This window comes from Podarcis vaucheri (genome assembly GCF_965113315.1).
Source record: "Podarcis vaucheri genome assembly, chromosome: 14".
Taxonomy (NCBI): domain Eukaryota; kingdom Metazoa; phylum Chordata; class Lepidosauria; order Squamata; family Lacertidae; genus Podarcis; species Podarcis vaucheri.
This window is the reverse complement of record NC_138752.1, coordinates 985,403-1,007,153: the sequence shown is the minus strand read 5'-3', so window position 1 is coordinate 1,007,153 and position 21,751 is coordinate 985,403. Positions and strand designations below refer to the sequence as shown.

General features: G+C 48.6%; 1 protein-coding gene across 2 annotated transcripts in view; it reads right to left on the bottom strand.

The window, feature by feature from the left end:
- Nucleotides 1-21,751, bottom strand: part of PTPN9 (protein tyrosine phosphatase non-receptor type 9) — an 82,208-nt gene that overhangs the window by 45,644 nt on the left and 14,813 nt on the right. For both annotated transcript variants that reach the window (XM_082198070.1, XM_082198071.1), the window contains exons 2-5: nucleotides 14,897-15,040; nucleotides 14,018-14,107; nucleotides 11,459-11,583; nucleotides 10,108-10,213 (exon numbers count right to left, since the gene is read on the bottom strand). In XM_082198070.1, the coding sequence (XP_082054196.1) occupies nucleotides 10,108-10,213; nucleotides 11,459-11,583; nucleotides 14,018-14,107; nucleotides 14,897-15,040 (465 nt within the window). The remainder of the gene's footprint in view (nucleotides 1-10,107; nucleotides 10,214-11,458; nucleotides 11,584-14,017; nucleotides 14,108-14,896; nucleotides 15,041-21,751) is intronic.

The window sequence follows — 21,751 nt, the reverse complement described above, 5'->3', positions numbered from 1 at the left end:
CCAGCTGCTGAGCATCGCAAGGGGACAGAATTGTGACCTTGCGCTCCAGCCCTGCTTGCGGACTTCCCCCAGAGAGGCATCTGGCTGGCCACTGGATGGGCCACAGGGACCTGATTCAGCAAGTGCTTCTTATGAGGCAGAGGCCAATTGTTTCTATTTTTTCCAGAGTCAGCCCCAGACATCTGGCTGCCTCAGGCAAAGGACCAAATCAAATCTGCCTGCCATGTGCAGAATCTGAAACTTACCTCAGGTGTATCCTCTAGCACACCTGAGGGGAGCAGGCCGCTTTACCGAGGGGAGGGGGCCAACAAGCCGCACCACCATACGACTTGGTTGTCTTGGTTGACCACAAACTTGACATGAGCCAACAGTGTGACGCAGCAGCTAAAAAAGCCAATGCAATTCTGGGCTGCATCAATAGGAGTATAGCATCTAGATCAAGGGAAGTAATAGTGCCACTGTATTCTGCTCTGGTCAGACCACACCTGGAGTACTGTGTCCAGTTCTGGGCACCACAGTTCAAGAAGGACACTGACAAACTGGAACGTGTCCAGAGGAGGGCAACCAAAATGGTCAAAGGCCTGGAAACGATGCCTTATGAGGAACGGCTAAGGGAGCTGGGCATGTTAAGCCTGGAGAAGAGGAGGTTAAGGGGTGATATGATAGCCATGTTCAAATATATAAAAGGATGTCACATAGAGGAGGGAGAAAGGTTGTTTTCTGCTGCTCCAGAGAAGCGGACACGGAGCAATGGATCCAAATTACAAGAAAGAAGATTCCACCTAAACATTAGGAAGAACTTCCTGACAGTAAGAGCTGTTCGACAGTGGAATTTGCTGCCAAGGAGTGTGGTGGAGTCTCCTGCTTTGGAGGTCTTTAAGCAGAGGCTTGACAACCATATGTCAGGAGTGCTCTGATGGTGTTTCCTGCTTGGCAGGGGGTTGGACTCGATGGCCCTTGTGGTCTCTTCCAACTCTATGATTCTATGACTCTGTCTTCCCAAGGAGATGGATTGCTGGGGGCTCAGCTGCTCCCCTCCAGCAGCTGCTGCCTGAAAGTGTCGAAGGCTCACTCAGCCTTATTGCAGGACTATAACTCACTCTAGTCTGACTTGAGAGTAAGCCCACTGAAATTCATGGGCACAACTTAGTCTCCTTAACTGCAATAGGTCTACCCTGAGAAGAACTTAGTTGGAGACAGCCATATAACATTTCAGCCAACACCTCAAAGTGCTGGTCCAATAGGAAGGATTTCCACAGGTGTCTCGGAAAGTCGGGCAACTGGCTTGAGCGCCAGCAGCCAAACGGGAATCAATCTGGATTGTGAGCAAGACAGCAACACCCTCTTGCCAACCTTTTTGCTTTCTCCTCCTGTGGCCAACAGAGGGAGACCCAAGTATATGCAAAGATGGCAAAGTGAGGTTTCAGGGCTCCACAGAAGATGAAGAGAAACCTGGAAGGCAATTTTGCAGTCCCTTTGCAACTCCTCCCTCCCTGGCAAACCAACAAGAGAATTTTGTTGGGGGGAGGTTGTGGTTATTGTCACTGCTTTACATGCAGAGAAAAGTTCCCTCCCCAACAGCATTTCCAGGTGTGGCTGGGAGAGAGTCCAGTCTGAAACCCTGGAAAGCTACTGTTGGTCAGTGTAGGCAATACTGAGCTAGATGGAACAATGGTTTGACTCAGTAAAAGGCCGTTGCTCTTTGCATTTTTGTTGTGAAACAATGAACTAAATAAAAAGGAGTCCTAACAGGGGGTGGGGAGAGAACACATTTCCGCTGCACGGTCTTCCTATTCGGGCTTAAGGGACAGAGAGAGTTTCCATGACATAGGCTCCGATTTCGAACAAGCACTCCACTGCTCCAGGGTAATTAACTAACTCACTTTTAATTAGATGAACATATTTATGGAACCTCAAATGCTCTTTTTTATTTATATAATTTTAATTTTGTTTTTTAGTTTTTTAAAAAAGGTCAATTAAATAGAGGAAATGGTTGCTTCTGACTTTTCTGGGAAATGGCTTCAAATGCCTTGACTGAACCGCAGGGACTGCTGTCATCCTGTCCAAGGTGATGACCTCTTTGGTTCTGCATTTGTGTTCCATATCTGTGATTTGCCAATTCACCAGCATCTCATCAGCCAGTTGGTGGATTGTGTTCCATGTTAGCCCCACTCAGAGTAGACCCATTTAAAAATGACAGGCATGACTGTTCAATAGGCCTAGTCTGGGTACAGCCTTTATTGGATACATCCCCAGTGCTTTGGGCCTTAGTGGATAAACTTCCGAAGTCCATTCGACTCCCAAAATGGTTTGAAAACCAAGATGATGCTTCCGATTGACTGCAGGAGCTTCCTGCACTCAATCGGAAGCCACAGAAGCCACATTGGACGCTCGGCTTCTGAAAAACGTTCACAAACTGGAGCAGTCACTTCCGGGTTTGCGGTGTTCGGGATCCGATTTGTTTAGGAGCCCAGCTGTTCGACTGCCAAGGTACCATTGCATGTCCCTTTCTCCAGTTTATGAGGGAGCACCCAAAAGGCATGACTGCATATCTTGGTATTCCAGCGCAGGTGAAAACATCCTCTGCACCACACTGAGGTCACTGGGCAAGAGAGGAGAGCTCTCCCACTTCAAAAGTGAAATACCAACAGGATTTATTTTTTTAAAGTAGACACCTTCTAAGAGTAACATGCTTAAGAGTGTAAAGGGGGGGAAATCAACAAGGAAACGTTGCACCATTTGGGACTTTTTAGTCCCAAGAGAAAAGGGAGGTAAGGGAGGCAACATGAGAGAAGTCTATAAAAAGATCAATGACAGGGAGAAAGAGCAGAGAGAAAAGTTTTTCTCCCTCTCCCATAACATTAAAACATGTGGACAGCCAATACATCTTAAGGTTGGAAGATTCAGGGGGCATTTAAAAAGAACTTGGGACAGCTTTAAAAAAGTATTAGACCCATTCCTGGAGGAGCAGGCTCTCAATGGCTACTAGCCGGGAGGCTTCTGCTCCTTCTCCTGGCCAGAGGGAATAATGCTCCTGAATGCTGGTTGCTGGAGACCACAGGCGGGGAGGGGGCTCTTGGGCCGGGGTCCTGCTTGTGCGTTTCTGCAGCCATCTGATGGCTGCTGTGGGAACAAGATGCTAGACGGGATGGGGCCATGGGCCTCATCCAGAAGGCTCTCCTTATGTTCTTAATCATACAGAATCTTTGATACCTTACCTCTTGGCTTAGCTGTCAACCGTCCCTTATTTGGCAGGAAACTCCCTTATCCCAGTGCCGTGTCCCGCTGCTGTCCCTTATTTATGATGTCCCTTCAAGAAGGACACTGACAAACTGGAACGTGTCCAGAGGAGGGCAACCAAAATGGTCAAAGGCCTGGAAACGATGCCTTATGAGGAACGGCTAAGGGAGCTGGGCATGTTTAGCCTGGAGAAGAGGAGGTTAAGGGGTGATATGATAGCCATGTTCAAATATATAAAAGGATGTCACATAGAGGAGGGAGAAAGGTTGTTTTCTGCTGCTCCAGAGAAGCGGACACGGAGCAATGGGTCCAAACTACAAGAAAGAAGATTCCACCTAAACATTAGGAAGAACTTCCTGACAGTAAGAGCTGTTCGACAGTGGAATTTGCTGCCAAGGAGTGTGGTGGAGTCTCCTACTTTGGAGGTCTTTAAGCAGAGGCTTGACAACCATATGTCAGGAGTGCTCTGATGGTGTTTCCTGCTTGGCAGGGGGTTGGACTCGATGGCCCTTGTGGTCTCTTCCAACTCTATGATTCTAAATTTCCCGGGTTTCAAAGGAAGCAGCTCCTCTCCCTCTCTCCCTCCCTGTTGGCCAGGGAGGAAGGAGGCTCCAACTGTGTTGCTTGGCTGCTCGGCTCGCCCCCCTCCATCCTCCTCTCACCAGCCTCGGCCCCCGGGAGCCCCTCCCCACCGGGACTGGCGGGAGCCTCGGGCCCTTCCGCTGCCATCCTCCTCACGGCTGCCAAACTGAGCGTCTCTGCCTGGGGCTTCCCCTCTGCCTGTCGCCGCCACTGCTCCCGCTAGGCCGTACTGCGGCTGCGCCGCCAAAGGACCCGGATGAGATGGGCAGTCTGGCGTGGTCTATGAATTGCTGAGGAGCCTTGAGAGGAGAGCGAGGGCAACCATAGAGAAAGCAGTTCAGAGAGAGGAGGAGGAGGCAGAGGTGGAGGCGCGGGCAGGTGTTCCAAGGGCTAACCATAGAGGGGGAAAGCGGAGGAAGGACCGCAAGCGCTTCTCCCATAGATTTGTAGTGGTAGACTAGCATAGATGGTCTGATCTCCGGGTTTACTTCGGGCGCTATTCCCCCCCCTTCCTCCTGCCCCGCCTGATGGAACTGAGAGCTGCAGATGGAGCACGAGAGAAAAGATACAGCACTGCAGGGAGCTGTATTGAGAGCCAGCAGGGCAGCAGTTGAAGAAGGAGCAAAAAGGGTTTTCTTGTGTGTGTGTGTTTCTTTGTGGCTGATTAGCTGTTCTCCCTGTGCAAAGGTCAGAGGGGGCAGGGTTTCTGTTGAGGCAGAGGATTAGCTGTGGGAGGAGCTTATCAGAGCCAGCAGGGCAGCGGCGCGTGCCTAGCGGCGTGCACAGTTTGACCCATCTTTTAGATTTAGGGGAGCTAGTCTCAAACCTTTGTTGGGGGAGACCTAGGGTTTTTTGTGGGGGGAGTTATTTGTCCTGTCTTCACACTTTTTATGATGGAGGACTGCTGTAGCCACCCCCAACGACACGTTCTCAAGATGGAGGGGGAGGGAACAGCTGCCGTCGCCTGCGGTTCCTGCGCAATGTTTGCCATTTTGCCAAAGGTTGCAGGCAGCTTTACCTGCAGCAATTGCATGTTGATTGCCCTTTTAAAAGACAAAGTCCAGCAACTGGAGGAACGTGTAGCTACGCTCCAAAGAATTAGAGAGCTGGAGCTCTTCTTGGAAGCAACAGAGCACACCGTCTCCACCAAGGAGCAGACAGGGGACTCCCCTGAGAAGGAGGCCAGTTCACCAACACAGGAGCCAGATATATGGAGAAACGTGACTCAAAGAAGTAGGAGGCCCAGGGTTCGATCTGATTGTTTAGAAATACACAATCGCTTTGAGGTCCTCTCCCCTAGCATGGAAGACGAAGAGCAGACTCCATTTGAGGATCTCTCCCTCATTACAGTCGATCAGGTATATGAAGACGAGCAGCAAAGTCAGTCCTCAGGGAATGTGCAGGCGACCTTGGAATGGACTGCTCATGGAAGAACCCCGACCAAACCTAAGAGGAGGCGTGTAGTGGTGATAGGGGATTCCCTACTGAGGGGAACAGAAGCAGTACTCTGTGGGCCTGACAAGATGTCTCGGGAAGTGTGCTGTCTCCCCGGGGCTAAGATCCAAGATGTAACTGAACGACTGCAAGGAATCATAAAACCCACTGACAAATACCCCTTCCTCTTGGTTCATGTGGGAACCAATGACACTGCAAGCAATAGCCTCCAGAAGATCAAAAGAGGCTACGAGGCTCTTGGCAGGAAATTGAAGCAACTAAATGCACAAATTGTCATCTCATCTGTCCTCCCAGTTAAACGACGTGGCCCAGGGAGAGAGGGAAAAATAGTGGAAGTGAACAGCTGGCTTCGCAAATGGTGTAAACAGGAACGGTTTGGATTCTTAGATCACGGACTGCGGTTTCTTGAAGATGGACTTCTGGCAAGCGATGGGCTGCACCTCACAACGGTTGGGAGGAACGTTTTTGCCAAAAATCTCAGAAACCTCATCAGGAGGGCTTTAAACTGACTAATGTGGGGGAGGGAGACAGTGCTCCTGAAGGTAGGAGTCTATCAATTGATGAAGATGATCATCCAAATGTCATAGACCAAATGGAGCAAACATCACGCAGACCTAGTGGTGGGAAGAAAAAATCCTTAAATAAGAGACACGGGGGAATGATTAATGGACTTCAATGTCTGTACACTAATGCGCAAAGCATGGGAAATAAACAAGATGAGCTTGAGCTCTTGGTACAGCAAACTAAATATGGCATAATAGGCATCACTGAAACCTGGTGGGATAAGTCCCACGATTGGAATGTAATAATGGAGGGATACAATCTATTTCAGAGAAACAGACCAGACAAGAAAGGAGGAGGAGTGGTGTTATATGTCAGGGATGTGTATACCTGTGAAGAGATCCAAGATTTAGAACCTCAAAGCCAAAGTGAGAGCATTTGGGTCAAAATTAAGGGAGAGAAGAATAACAGTGACCTCATTGTGGGAGTTTACTATAGATCCCCAAGCCAAACGGAGGACATAGATGATGCCTTCCTGGAACAGATGGCCAAGCATGCAAAAGGAAGGGAGATAGTAGTAATGGGGGACTTCAATTACCCGGATATTTGTTGGATGTCAAACTCAGCCAAGAGCATAAGGTCAAACAGATTCCTCACTGGCATTGCAGACAACTTCATTGTCCAGAAAGTGGGAGAAGCAACAAGAGGAACAGCCATTTTAGATCTGGTCCTAACCAATGTTGATGACCTGGTTAGTGGGGTAGATGTGGATGGATCATTAGGCGCAAGTGATCATGCTCTTCTGAAGTTTACTATACAGCGGAAAGGAGCAGCCAAGCATACTAGGACTCAATTTCTTGACTTTAAGAAAGCCGACTTCATAAAAGTTAGGGAAGTGCTGGGTGAGATCCCATGGACAGCAATACTAAAAGGAAAGGGAGTTCATGATGACTGGGAGTTTGTTAAGAGGGAGATAGTAAAAGCACAACGTCAGGCAATACCAATGAGACGGAAACATGGAAGGTGCCTAAAGAAGCCAGGGTGGCTATCTAAAGAACTTTTAACTGAGTTAAGATTAAAAAAGGATGTGTACAAAAAATGGAAAAGGGGGGAAACCACCAAAGAGGAATTCAAACAAATAGCCAGCACGTGTAGACACAAAGTCAGAAAAGCTAAAGCACAGAATGAACTCAGGCTTGCTAGAGAGGTTAAAAGCAACAAAAAAGGCTTTTATGGGTATGTCCGTAGCAAAAGGAAGAACAAAGAAACAGTGGGGTCACTCAGAGGAGAAGATGGTGAAATGCAAACAGGGGACACAGAAAGGGCTGAACTCCTCAATGCCTTCTTTGCCTCAGTCTTCTCCGATAAAGAAAACAATGCCCGACCTGAAGAATTTGGAGCAAATGATTCAGCAAAGGAAACACAGCCCAGAATAACTAAGGAGATAGTACAATAATATTTGGCTAGTTTAGCTGTATTCAAGTCTCCAGGGCCAGATGAACTGCATCCAAGAGTATTAAAAGAACTGGCAGATGTGATCTCAGAACCACTGGCAGTCATCTTTGAGAATTCCTGGAGAACAGGCGAAGTCCCGGCAGACTGGAGGAGGGCAAATGTTGTCCCTATTTTCAAAAAGGGGAAAAGAGAGGACCCAAATAATTACCGCCCAGTCAGTCTGACATCAACACCAGGGAAGATTCTGGAGCAGATCATTAAGCAAACAGTCTGTGAGCACCTAGAAAGGAATGCTGTGATCATAGAATCATAGAGTTGGAAGAGACCACAAGGGCCATCGAGTCCAACCCCCTGCCAAGCAGGAGACGATAGTCAGCATGGATTTCTGAAAAATAAGTCATGTCAGACTAACCTGATCTCGTTTTTTGACAGAATTACAAGCCTGGTAGATGAAGGGAATGCAGTGGATGTAGCCTACCTTGATTTCAGCAAGGCATTTGACAAGGTGCCCCATGATATTCTTGTAAAGAAGCTGGTAAAATGCGGTCTTGACTATGCTACCACTCAGTGGATTTGTAACTGGCTGACTGACCGAACCCAAAGGGTGCTCATCAATGGTTCCTCTTCATCCTGGAGAAGAGTGTCTTGGGCCCGGTCTTTTTCAACATCTTTATCAACGACTTGGATGATGGACTCAAGGGCATCCTGATCAAATTTGCAGATGACACCAAACTGGGAGGGGTGGCTAACACCCCAGAGGACAGGATCACACTTCAAAACGACCTTGACAGATTAGAGAACTCGGCCAAAACAAACAAGATGAGCTTTAACAGGGAGAAATGCAAAGTATTGCACTTGGGCAAAAAAAATGAGAGGCACAAATACAAGATGGGTGACACCTGGCTTGAGAGCAGTACATGTGAAAAGGATCTAGGAGTCTTGGTTGACCACAAACTTGACATGAGCCAACAGTGTGACGCGGCAGCTAAAAAAGCCAATGCAATTCTGGGCTGCATCAATAGGAGTATAGTATCTAGATCAAGGGAAGTAATAGTGCCACTGTATTCTGCTCTGGTCAGACCTCACCTGGAGTACTGTGTCCAGTTCTGGGCACAATTCAAGAAGGACACTGACAAACTGGAACGTGTCCAGAGGAGGGCAACCAAAATGGTCAAAGGCCTGGAAACGATGCCTTATGAGGAACGGCTAAGGGAGCTGGGCATGTTTAGCCTGGAGAAGAGGAGGTTAAGGGGAGATATGATAGCCATGTTCAAATATATAAAAGGATGTCACATAGAGGAGGGAGAAAGGTTGTTTTCTGCTGCTCCAGAGAAGCGGACACGGAGCAATGGATCCAAACTACAATAAAGAAGATTCCACCTAAACATTAGGAAGAACTTCCTGACAGTAAGAGCTGTTCGACAGTGGAATTTGCTGCCAAGGAGTGTGGTGGAGTCTCCTACTTTGGAGGTCTTTAAGCAGAGGCTTGACAACCATATGTCAGGAGTGCTCTGATGGTGTTTCCTGCTTGGCAGGGGGTTGGACTCAATGGCCCTTGTGGTCTCTTCCAACTCTATGATTCTATGATTCTATGATTCTGCAGCAGCATCTTGGTAGCTTGGACTTTGTTTTGTGCAAAAAGTGGTTGCTGCTTGTAGTTATTTAATTGCAGTGTTTCATCAGCTGGTGTCTTGAGCAGCAACCTCTGGAAATGAAGGGCTAAAAACCGGCTCTGCTCTCCAAAATTATCTTGCCCCTTTTAACTTTGTATTTCAGCTGGTTGACTAAAATCCCTTATTTTGGCTGCTGATCCCTTATTTTTGAGGCTGCTGGTCCCTTATTTTCAAATCTGTAAGTTGACAGCTATGCCTCTTGGCTGCTACTATTATGGCTCTTCCTGCCACCATTATCCACATTTATAGCCCACCTTTACTCTAAAGAACTGATGGTGGCACACCAGGTTCCCTGCCCCTCCCAACAACCCTGTGAGGAGGTTAGGCTGTGAGGCTGCGACTGCCGCAAGGTCACCCAGGGAGCTCTCTGATCGAGCAGGTATTTGAACCCTGGTCTCCCAGGTCTTTATCCAATGGTCTAACCACTAGACATGCTGGCTACTGACAGAAGGACCACCCTACTCCCAGGCCCATCACCCTTTAAGCCTTTAAGAGCAGCATCACAGACTTCCTCCAGCTGCTTCCCCCTCCCAAGGTCACCAAGGGGGAGGCCAGAGACAAGGTCAGTCCGGCCCATCCGGGTGGCCTCCAGTTGCTGTTGGACCACAGCTCCCATCAGCCACATCCAGCATGACCACTGCAAAGGCTGATGGGACTTGTAGTGCAACAACATCTGGAGGGACATCACAGGCTGAGGAAGACACAATCCTTGTGGCTACTTTGCCATCTTTCCGAGCCAAGAGCCACCTTGACGGCTACCCCATTTATTTACTCCGTAAAATGCCCCATTCCTGATGCCTCCCCTCATGCCATAATGTTAGCCAAACCAAGGGGAACCTCCGCAATGAGAGGGAGGACAGAACTCCAAGCGACTCCAGGATCCATCCAGGTCTCTGTAGCCGACAGGCCTTGGCCTCCTTCCCACAGCCCTTGACAAGCAATTGTTTAAGGCTTCTGGGCAGGGAGCCAGCGAGAATGAGAGAGGGGAAAGGGGGGGTGACAGAAAGAGAAGGGGGGCAGGACAGAGAAAGAGAGAAAAGGGGGTCCTGCCTACTGGGGTGAGTGACCCAGTCCACCACTGGTTTCATCCCTGCCCATAGCCAGCACACAGCCGTGGGTATGGATCAACCCCACAGGAGTGCAGCCCTTGGCAGAAACAGAGGTTGCCCCCCCCCCCGACACCAATGGCCCTTCCTTTTACCTTCAGAAGGTTCAGGATTTTCTTGCTGAGATCCAGCTCAAAGTTGGTATAGTGGGAGCCTGCCATGTCATATATAAATACCAGGCCATTTCGCTGAGTTTCGAAGCTGGCAGTGGGTAGAAAAGAGAAAGTGTGCACAAATTAGGACTTTGGTAACAGCCCAACAGCATATCCATTGTATAGGAATGAGGACAGAAATGGAAAAATCAGCAGAACCTGAGATGTTTAGGATGCTGCTTATAGGTTTCTAAAATGACACCTGGTGAATAGGGAGGTGTTCTCCCACTCTCATTCCATGAGAGCTCAGGGTCCTCCCATGTTTGGCAGAGAGAAAAGGAAGTATTTCTGCAAACAGCCCAGGATTAATTGATAGGAATCTTCATTGCCAGAGGTTAAGGTGAGGGCAACCAACTCAGAAGGCTTTAAAAAAGGAGGTAAGACCAATCCATGAAGGAGGAGAGGTCTGTCATTGGCCATTAAGTCATGATTACTACATTGAACCTCCAGGATCAGAGGCAGCAGATGACTGAATACCCTTTGGAGGAAAGTAACAGGGAGAGAATCATGTCCTGCTTGTGGCCTTCGCAAGAAGCATCTTGTTGGCCACCATGAGAGACAGGACAAGATGGGCTTTTGGTCCTTGTGATCCTTGAGATCATAAACCAGTCAATGTTAAGTATTTTAATTTAACAGGAAAAAGGATGTGCTTAACTATTTGACTGAAGTTAACCAGAATTAACATGCACTCTTCTTCATGACAGAAGTTTATAAAATTATGCATTGCAAGGAGAAAGGGATGGAGGAAAGTTTTTCTCTCTCTCTCTTATAACACTGAAATTTGTGGGCTTCCAGCTGAATGTTGGGAGATTCAGGGCAGATAGAAGAAAGTCCTTCTTCACACAGCACAGAGCTTAACTATGGAACTCCCTCCTGAAGGGGGCAGTGATGGCCACCAAGGATTAGACAGCTTCATGGAGGAGAGGACTCTCTGTGGTTACGAGCCCTGAGGGCTCAGCTCTGCCTCCACAACTGAAGGCAATAAGCTCTTCTGAAGACCCCTTGCTGGAAGCCGAAAGAAGGGAGAGGACTCTTGCACTCAGGTCCTCTTTACAGGCTTCCCAGGGGCATCTGTTTGGCCCCTGTGAGAACAGGACGCTGGACTAGATGGGCTACTGGCCAGATCCACAAGGCTTTGCTTGTATTCTTATATGGATCTCATTCTGGGTCAGATGAGAAGGCAACGCTGCAAAAAAGCTGCACACAGGATGCCAAAGGGGAAAACACACACATTATTGAAGTGCGGTCATCTGAAAGAAGCAAACCCCACAGGGATGGAAAGTCTTCTACTCACCTCTCCACAGCTCTGTCCAGCAAGTAGAAGAGCGCTTGAAGGACCACATGTTGGATGCTTTTGTTGGGATGGTGCAACTTGGCAGTGAAGAGGGCAATCGATGCTCCAGTGGGATCTCGTACACTCTGCAAAAATGCCAGAGATAAAAGATCAGCAATGAAGCAGAAGAGGGGCAGATCAGTCTCTGCAGAGGCATAAAAAGTCAAAATCCGTTCCAAGCCACTTTGGAATTCTGGCTGTTGCATGACCAAATCCTAGAATCCTAGAACTATAGAGTGGGAAGGAACCATGAGGGTCATCTAGTCCACCCCCTGCAATGCCCAACAGGGGCAGGAACCCGTGGCTGAGATTAAAGAGTCTCATGCTCTACCAACTGAGCTATCCCAGCAGAAGCCCGTGGCACCTGGTGTTCCCAGGGGGGTCCCATCCAGGTACTAAACAGGCCTGACCTTGCTTAGCTTTCGGATCAGATGAGATTGCGCATGTTTTCTACCTGATGGCATGGAACGTTGAGGCAAAGCAGGGGTTGCCAGCCGACCTCACAGGGTAGCTGCAAGGATAAAAAATGTCGACAGGCAGAAGTGATCTACAGGGCCTGAACCTCCCTGGAGGAAAACAAAGGAGACAAACCTAATAAAACAAACAAGCAGCTCTGAGGGCCAAAGTAATTATGACGCTGTTGATTCACAAATAGGATGCGATGCGGGGAAAGCAGAGTGAAACTCCAGAAAGATAAAAGGAAGTCCTTCTTCACACAATGCAGAGTTCAAGGATGGAACTCCCTCCCTCCAGAAGCAGGGATAGCCACCAGCTAAGATTGGACCAATTCATGGAGGAGGAGGAGGAGGCGGCTATCAAGGGCTACCAGCCAGGATGGCTCTGCTCTGCCTCCACAGTTGGAGACAGCAGCACTTCTGAAGAGCAGTTGTTGGAAACTACAAGAAGGGAGAGGGCTCCTGTGCATGGATCCTGCTTGCGGGCTTCTCATAACTGGCACCCAGGTGGCCACTGTGGGAACAGGATGCTGGACTAGATGGGCTACGGGTGACTCAGCAGGCTCCCAGTGTTTCTCAAACTTGGATCCTCAGCTAGCTAGGAATGATGGGAGTTGTAGTTCAACAACAGCTAAGGACCCAAGTTTAATAAGAAGCACTGTTATAAACAATCTGCCCTCCCACATTTGTGGATGCTGTGATTACTAAAACACAACATGGGTTCCTCAGAAGCAAGTCTTATTTCTTTTTTTGATGGCATTACAAGCTTAGGGGATCAGGGGAATTTGGTGGACATAGTGTAACTTGACTTCAGTAACGTTTTTGACAAAGTCCCCATGGTATTCTTGCAAGGGAGCTGGTAAAATGTGGGTTGAACAAGATAACAGTTAGGTAGATTTGTGACTTGTTGACTGACCAAACCCAAAGAGTAAAAGAGTACTCATTAATGGTTCTTCATCATCCTGGAAAAAAGTGACAAGTGGGGTACCACAGTGTTGTGTCCCAGGCTCATTGTTGTTCAATGTGTTTATAAATGACTTGGACGAAGGAATTGAAGGGATGCTCATCAAATTTGCAGAAGACACCAATCTGGGAAGGGTAGCTGATGCCACAAAAGACAGAATCAGGAATCAAGATGACCTTAACAGATTGGAGAACTGAGCACAAGCTAACAAAATGAATTTCAACAGGGAGAAATGTAAGGTTCTGCACTTAGGCAGGAAGAACCAGATGCACAAGTATAAGATGGGGGGACACCTGGTTTACTAGTAGTACATGTGAAATGCATCTAGGGGTCTTGGTGGACCACAAGCTTAATATAAGTCAACAGTGTGATGCAGCAGCAAACAAGTTAATGCTATTCTGAATCAACAGAAGGAAGTCTAGTGTTCAGATCAAGGGAAGTCAAATTCTTGCTCTATTCTGCCTTACTCAGACCACACTTGGAATACATACTATGTCCATTTCTGGGCACCACAATTTAAGAAGGGTGTTGACAAGCTGGAAGGTGTGCAAAGGAGGGCAACCAAGATGATGAAAGGTCTGGAGACGAAGCCTTATGAGGAGCAGTTGAAGGAGCTGGGTATGTTTAGCCTGGAAAAGAAGAGACTGAGAGGAGATATGATAACCATCTTCAAATATCTTAAGGGCTGTCATGCGGAAGATGGAACAAGCTTGTTTTCTCCTGTTCTGGAGGGTAGGACTCGAACCCATGGCTTCAAGTTACAAGAAAGGAGATTCTGACTCAACATCAGGAAGAACTTTCTGATGGTAAGTGCTGTTCAACAGTAGAATGGACACTCTTGGGAGGTGGTGGACTCTCCTTCCTTGGAGTTTTTCAAGCAGAGGTTGGATGGCCATCTGTCATGGATGCTTCAGCTGTAATTCCTGCATTGCAGAGGGTTGGACTAGATGACCCTTGGAGTCCCTTCCAACTCTACAATTTTATGATTCTATGATCTAAAACCACACTGTGGAGACATGTGTCCCCTGCCTCCGCAAACAGGAAGCCCAACTTCCACAGTTATCCACAGCTCTGTCTGCCCAAGCAAAGCACCGTACTCACCAGGATGGTGAACTTCCCACTAAGCAGCTCTGAGCGGAGAGGTTCCTCATGAGGCTTCAGCTTCACGATCCCTTCCTTCAGCCTGGTTTCCTAGGAGGAAAGAAAACACTCTGTTATTGTCTGCAACCAAGGTGGGGATCCTTCGTCCGCTCAGACCGGTAGCCCTCTGGGTGGGGCTGAGTGGAGCTGGAGTCCAGCAGCAGCTGCTGAAAACATTTTTGTTTAGACAGGCCTCCCCAGATGCTTTGAAATGCTGATAGAAATTTTAATCTTTTTTAGTACAGGCAACTCCCCACATGTTCTGGCACATAAGTGAAAATCACGTAAGTGGAAGCACCCTCTAGATACCCTTTAAATCAGGGGTCAGCAACCTTTTTCAGCAGGGGGCCGGTCCACCATCCCTCAGACCATGTGGGGGGCCAGACTATATTTTTTGGGGGGGTGGATATGAACGAATTCCTATGCCCCACAAATAACCCAGAGATGCATTTTAAATAAAAGGACACATTCTACTCATGTAAAAACACGCTGATTCCTGGACTGTTCGCAGGCCGGATTGAGAAGGCGATTGGGCCACATCTGGCCCACAGGCCTCAGGTTGCCGGCCCCTGCTTTAAATGCACTCTCTCTGCAAGCCAGATTAAAAATATTGTACCCAAAATAACCGCAATTGGAACTGAAGCTCTGGGACGTGAAAAGTGGCAGCTGCCAGGCAACCCTTCACATCAGCTGTTAGGCAGGGAGGCTGAGCAGCCTCCACAAAGCCCTCTCCTCCGCCCTCCCTGAAGTCCCTTTGGGCTCCTGGAAGGGTCTCCTCGTGAGCCATGAGGTCTCTCCAGCTCTCTCCCTCCATTTCTGGGGAGGAATTGATCCCCTTACCCTGTAGGAATGGAAGAGCTCGATCGCTCGCAGGACATCGAATTTCCTGGCCATGAGGAATTTGACTGCCACATTCCAAGAGAGGGGAGACACATTGTATTGGACTGTCCACTTGTTAATCTCTTCAAGGAATTGCTTGGTTGCCTGTTCCGGAGAGAAGAGAAAAGAAAAAGACACCGTTAATTAAAATCATCATCACGGTCCTTCATGCTGAGGTCCCAGGGCAAGCTACAACAATTTTTTTAAAAAATGTGTTGTTAGTTTTAAAAACAAAACAAAACAAAACAAAACAAAACACAATGATCAACAAAACGCAATCCAAAATCAACACACATTGCAAAAAAAGAAAAGACTGAATTCACACATCACAAATTCCGACATGACTTCCAGTCCCCCCCATTGTGGTTCCTAAATTACATTACAACTGCACACTTAACTTTATCTCTCATAGGTTGTTCAGTTGTGTTAATTTTGTAAAATTCTCTTATTTCATGCAGAAGTCAATTCAGGCCTGCGAAATAATTTAGATTATTACACTTATTATTACAGATTTCTTGTAGATATTCTCTGTAAATATTCCACTCTTTATTAAATATTTGATCGGTATGGTCTCGGAATCTTGCTAGCTCTGCATGTTCTAACATTTTATTATGCCAGTCTAATTTTGAGAGAGTAGAATCTCCTTTCCATACCTTAGCAACCAGAATTCTTGCTGCTGCTACTGCAAAAATAATTTTTTTCCTTACCCTTTTTGAAATTTCATTGCTCATTATAGCTAACAGGAAGGCTTCAGGCTTCTTAGGAAAGGAACATTTAAACATTTTTAAAAGTTAGTTATATATAGTTCCCCAAAATTCCTTTCCCCCCCCTGCAGTTCCACCACATGTTGGTCATAGTACCTCCAGCAGATGTTTGACCTAGATTTATACATTTTGGCCAGTTTTACAGGTGTTAAGTACCACCTGTAGAGCATTTTCATGAAATTCTCTTTCTCCCTCCACAACCTTTCCCATGATTCCATTTGGATGTTGTAGCCAAAATCTCTGGTCCATTGTACCTTAACAGATTTTACTTCTTCCTCTTTGACCTCCCAGTCAAGGAGAAATTTGTACATTTTAGAGAGAGACTTTTTTGTGTTTGTATTAGGTCTTTCTCAAGTCTTGAAATTTCTGTGGAGAAGCCTTTCACAAAATATAAAGCAAAGAAAAGCGTGGAAATATAGGCTGTTGGACCTTTTAAAATATGCCCTTGTGAGTTCCTTCCAAAGTTTTCCTCTTCCCCCAGCACATAAAAAGACCACACATGGCAAGTTATGTGTGGAAAAAGTTGCACAGGCAGTAAAACTTACTTAGTTACAGAGCAGTGAAAGTTCCTAAAGTATTGGTATAGGAACTCAAGAGTGGCTTCTGAGAGCCATGTGGTCTGAGCTGAAGCAAGCAGCTGAGCCTCTTCACACAATGAGCTTCTCAGGTAATAATAATAATAATAATAATAATAATAATAATAATAATAATAATTTTTATTTATACCCCGCCCTCCCCAGCCAAGGGTGGGCTCAGGGCGGCTAACAAGCAATAATAAAAACAAGTTGAATGAATGAAGGTAGACTGAAAGGGGAGCAAAGGTTTAATTACCTAGTTCCTCCAGAGGCAAGCTCACTGCCTTGCCCCCATGACTGCCGGGGCCACGCAGTGTCAGTATGCTGTGTGTGCATGCCGCAGGGCATGCTGACATGTTGTGAGAATGCCTCATGGCTAGCGCACGTGATGTGACCACACCTTGTGGCATGTGCACATGGCCACTGGGAAATTTTGAGGGGCCCCGGCTCCCTCCTTGAAAATCGAGGGGGGCCTCAATCCCCCCAGATCATAGAATCATAGAGTTGGAAGAGACCACAAGGGCCATCGAGTCCAACCCCCTGCCAAGCAGGAAACACCATCAGAGCACTCCTGACATATGGTTGTCAAGCCTCTGCTTAAAGACCTCCAAAGTAGGAGACTCCACCACACGCCTTGGCAGCAAATTCCACTGTCGAACAGCTCTTACTGTCAGGAAGTTCTTCCTAATGTTTAGGTGGAATCTTCTTTCTTGTAGTTTGGATCCATTGCTCCGTGTCCGCTTCTCCGGAGCAGCAGAAAACAACCTTTCTCCCTCCTCTATGTGACATCCTTTTATGGTGCACCTGTCCCAAGGCGAGGGAAAGTGGACTTAGCTGAGCTTGGCACGACAGCTTACTCTATGGTATTAACCCCTTCATGCATTAATTAGACTTAAGTATGTTGGTTATATGCTGCGGATTATCCCACTCAATTCGCACCAGGCGTTCCTTGAAAATACTTTGTTTAAAAGCAACCAGCAGCTTAAAAAGCTTAAGGCTTAAAGAAGAAAACCCACAGCTCCCAGAGCTTTCCTGCTATCTGTGCATCCTGCAAACACAGAAACCTTTCATTAAGGTCTTGGCAGGTGAACATGAAGGCTAAATGGAACCTTTCCATTCCAGCTGGTCATTCAAATGCTCTCTCTGTAGCCAGCACTTTAGCTTTCATTTCTCCCCCTGCCCTCCTCGCTCCCCAATCCCATTTCCTTTTGTGTTCTGTCTTGTATACTTTAAGCCTGAAGACAGTAGCCATCTTACCAACACCTATATGCCGCTGCACTGGGGGCCCTTTTTATGGGGGTTGCTGAGAAGAGGGCTTGACTGTTTGACTTGTGTACAAAATGATTTATTTCATTTATTTCCTGCCTTTCCTCCAATGAACATGACAATATACATGGTCCTTCTTCCACAACAGCCCTGCAGTGCAGCTTAGATTGAGAGATGGTGAGCAGCCCAAGGTCACCCCAGTAAACTTCAGGGCTGAGCATGTATCTGAATCTGGATCCCCTCCCAGCCCCAGTTAAGCACAGAACCACTGTTGGGAGAGCCAGTACCAAAAAGTTGTTGCATCCAAAAAAAAGTATGAGCTTCCTGCAGGCAATTGACCGGCCACTGTGGAAAGCAGGAAGGTGGTCAAAGTGGCTGGCATGAAAACACAGGGAACTTCCAACAAAAGATCTTCAGCCAGTCAAAACAGAAGTCTAATGTCTGGATCAAAGGAAGTAACAGTACTGTTCTATTCTGTATTGGTCTGACAATACTGGGAGTCCTGTGTCCAATTCTGGACAATTTAAGAAAGATGTTGACAAATCGGAACATGTGCAGAGGGCAGCCAAGATGATCAGGGGTCTGGAAACCAAGCCTTATGAAGAATGGTTGAGAGAGCTGGAGATGTTTAGTCCGGAAAAGAGGAGACTGAGAGGAGATATGATAGCCATCTTCCAATATCTGAAGGGCTACCACACGAAAGAGGAACAAGCTTGTTTTCTCCTGCTCTGGAGGGTAGGACTCAAACCAATGTCTTCAAGTTACAAGAAAGGAGATTCTGACTAAACATCAGACTAAACATCAGACTAAACAACTTTCTGACAGTAAGAGCTGTTAGGCAGTGGAACACACTCCCTTGGGAGGTGGTGGACTAAGCAGAGGTCGGGTGGCCATCTGTCAGGGATGCTTTAGCTGAGTTTCCTGCATTGCAGGGGCTGGACTAGATGACCCTTGGCAGAGTGGATAAAAATCAATTTTTTTATATATATATATATATATATATATATATATATATATATATATATATATAAAATCACATTTTTAAATTTAAATTGGATTTTTTTAAAAAAATGCTTTTGGAGGGAAAATCTTTCTAAGGATAGTTTTCTATTTAAGTTACATTATAGTCCTCATCAGGAAATAAGGATTTGCTTTAAGTTTTTCATGTGTGCTAAAATTCAGTCTAAGGTGTGTTTTTTTTTAAAAAAATCATTTAACCACATCAGTTAACAAACATTGATACATATGTGTCAGAGCTGCCACCCAGTCCCAGCTCACATAGGACCAAGTCCGCCAGCGTTCACTTTATAAGAGTCTTTATTAAGTTACAGGTTTCATTTCCGAACTGCAGCGTGCAGCTCTACACCTTCTGCCCTAGGTCGGCGAAGACCCGTCTGAGTCCCCGCCTCTTGCACACCAGCTTAATACCCTAGCCTTGCTCCACCTCCTTCGCCTCTCCCTACGTCTCTGGGTCCTTCTGCCCCCCTGGGCCTCCTCCCTTCTACTCTCCTCTGACGCTGACCCCCCTGATCCTTCTGCCTCCTTGCGGCGGGCTTTAGGACCTGGCTCACTCTCCGGGCTGCTTACTGCTCCAGCTTCCGCTGCATTTGAACTTGGCGCGCGCGCCCAACTCTCTACTTTCCTCTTAACCGTTGCCTCGCTCTCTGAGGAGGGCGTGACCACCCCTGACTCGTGCCCTCCCTCCTGCTGACAGCCTCCTGAACCCGATGCCTGGCTACCTTCCTCCCTGCTGCTCTCAGTCTTGAGCGTGGGTCCCGACTTCCAGCTGCTGCCGCCCTCAGTTATGAGCGTGGGTCCCGACTTCCAGCTGCTACTCTCTGAATCTCCTCTGTTCCCTTCCTCCTGGGGTGTCCCCCCGGATCCCCCCCTTGCTCTGCTCACTGGGGCTCCCTTTTGGGAGTCCTCTGACTCACTGCTTAGGCTTGGAGATCTCGGGTCGTCATCATCACTCATTTTCCCTTCGGATTCCTCCCCCTCGCTCTCTGCTTCCTCCCTTCTCTGCGTCTCTGCTCCTGAACCCCTGACATCCATCCCCCCCTCGAAGCCCCCCCTTCCCCCCTCCCCGCTTTCAGGTGTGGGTGCTGGGTGCTCCATCATCACGGGAGGGAATGCCGGATACAGTTCGCTCCCCGTGGTTGGCCGCCAACTGAAGACCTCCGAGTCTTCCTCCTCGCGGTCGCCGACGTTGACCTGTTCCGCTTCCATCTCTGTACCGCCGTGCTCGAACCCAAGGTCCTCCCCGAACACGTCCATGTCAGTCTCTGCGTCGGTCGCTCGACCTGGCATCTCCAGCCACTTCCGGCGCCATTGCTCCTCCGGTCGATCGTCCCACCAATACGAGGTGTCTGACGCCGAACCCGCCGGCGATCCTTCTGGGGAACGTGTGCTCAGTGCGGGTTCCCCGTCCGAGTCGAATCCATGGAACGTGCTGGAAGAAAGTGTGGGCGTGAACAGCCAGTCGTCGAAGAAGCTCGCTGGCATGGGTCTGTGTGGGAAAAGGGCATGAAACTCGTCCTTGAGCAGGGGTTCCTCCAAAGCGTAGTCTGGCACCCAGCTATTGGCGCTGGCCCGGGTGCCCTCTCTGGCTAAGAGGTATTCGACTCCCTCTTCCCCCCATCTGGAGTCCAAAATCTCCGTGACCTCGTTGATGGGGTCTTGCTGCGTCACCCCTCGCGTCTCCGTCCGCTCCCGGAACGGACTCGGTGCCGTCCCTGGCTCCTGGAATCTGTGAGGTGCCTTGTAGGGAGTGAGCACCGACCTGTGGAACACCGGATGCATTCTGGAACCCTCCGGCAGCGCCAGTCGGAAGGCTACCGGGTTGATTTGTGCTTCGACTTGGTACGGACCAATTTGCTTGTGCCCCAACTTCTTCTTGGCCAGTGACCTGGTCGGCACTGCGTGGGCTGCCAACCAGACCCAGTCTCCCACTTGGATCTCTTCGCCAACCCGCCTGTGCTTGTCAGCTTGCACCTTGTAGGCGTGCTTAGCTAGCTCCAGCTGCCGTCTGAGTTGATCGTGTACCGCCTGCAACTCTGACGCGAACGCGTCCGCCGTCTGTGGTTCTCCGCCCCCCACTCTCTCCCGTCCCGGGAAGGTTCTGGGATTCCTCCCATTGTTGGCGAAGAACGGCGTCACCCCTGTGGACACGTGCTTCGTGTTGTTGTAAGCGAACTCGGCGAGCGGCAGGTAATCCACCCAGGTCGCAGGTTGTTGATTGGCATAGCATCTCAGGTACTGCTGCATGATGGCATTGACCCTCTCTGCTTGCCCGTTGGTCTGCGGGTGTCTTGCTGATGCCAGATCGACCTTGACATTTAGAAAACTCATCAGCTTCTGCCAGAAATTCGAGACGAACTGGCGCCCGCGGTCGGACAGGATAGACCGCGGCAGACCATGCACTTTGAACACGTGATCTATGAACAGTTTGGCGGTTTGTTCCGCCGTGGCCACCTTCGCACACGGAATGAAATGTGCCATCTTGGTGAACAAGTCCACCACCACTAGTACAGCTGTCTTGCCTCTCGAGCTGGGTAGATCCGTAACAAAGTCCAGGGCCACTCTCTCCCACGGTTCAAACGGCGTTTGCAGCGGTTCCAGCAGTCCCGCCGGCGGTTTGTGCACCGGCTTGGCCCTCTGGCAGGTGTCGCACCTCGCAACGTAGTCCGCGACTTCCCCTCTCAGTCTGGGCCACCAAAAGTCCCTTGCGACTAATTCCACCGTTTTTTCCGTGCCAAAGTGCCCGGCCGTGGGTGCGTCGTGCAGCTGCTGCAGTACCCTGGCGCGAAGTTCGTCTCCCGGCACGTAGATGGCCCCTTTACGTAAGAGCAAGCCGTCTCGTATCTGGAACTCGTCGCCCTTCGCCGTGCCCTTGTGCACCTCTGCCATCTTCGCCTGCGCGAAGGAGTCGTCCTGCAACGCCCGCCGCACCGCATCCAGGTCTACTGTGGCTGAAGCGCATGCCCACGCTGTTGGCGCGAAGATGTGCATGGCTGCCGCTGGCGTCGCCTCTTCGAGGTATTGCGGTTTGCGGGACAGTGCATCCGCCATGACGTTGGTGTCGCCTGGGACGTACTCTATTCGGAAATTGAAGTCAGCAAAGAACTCTGCCCAACGTATCTGCCTCTGGTTCAGGAACTGAGCCGTACGCCAGTGCTCCAGATTCTTGTGATCCGTGCAGACCTGCACCGTGT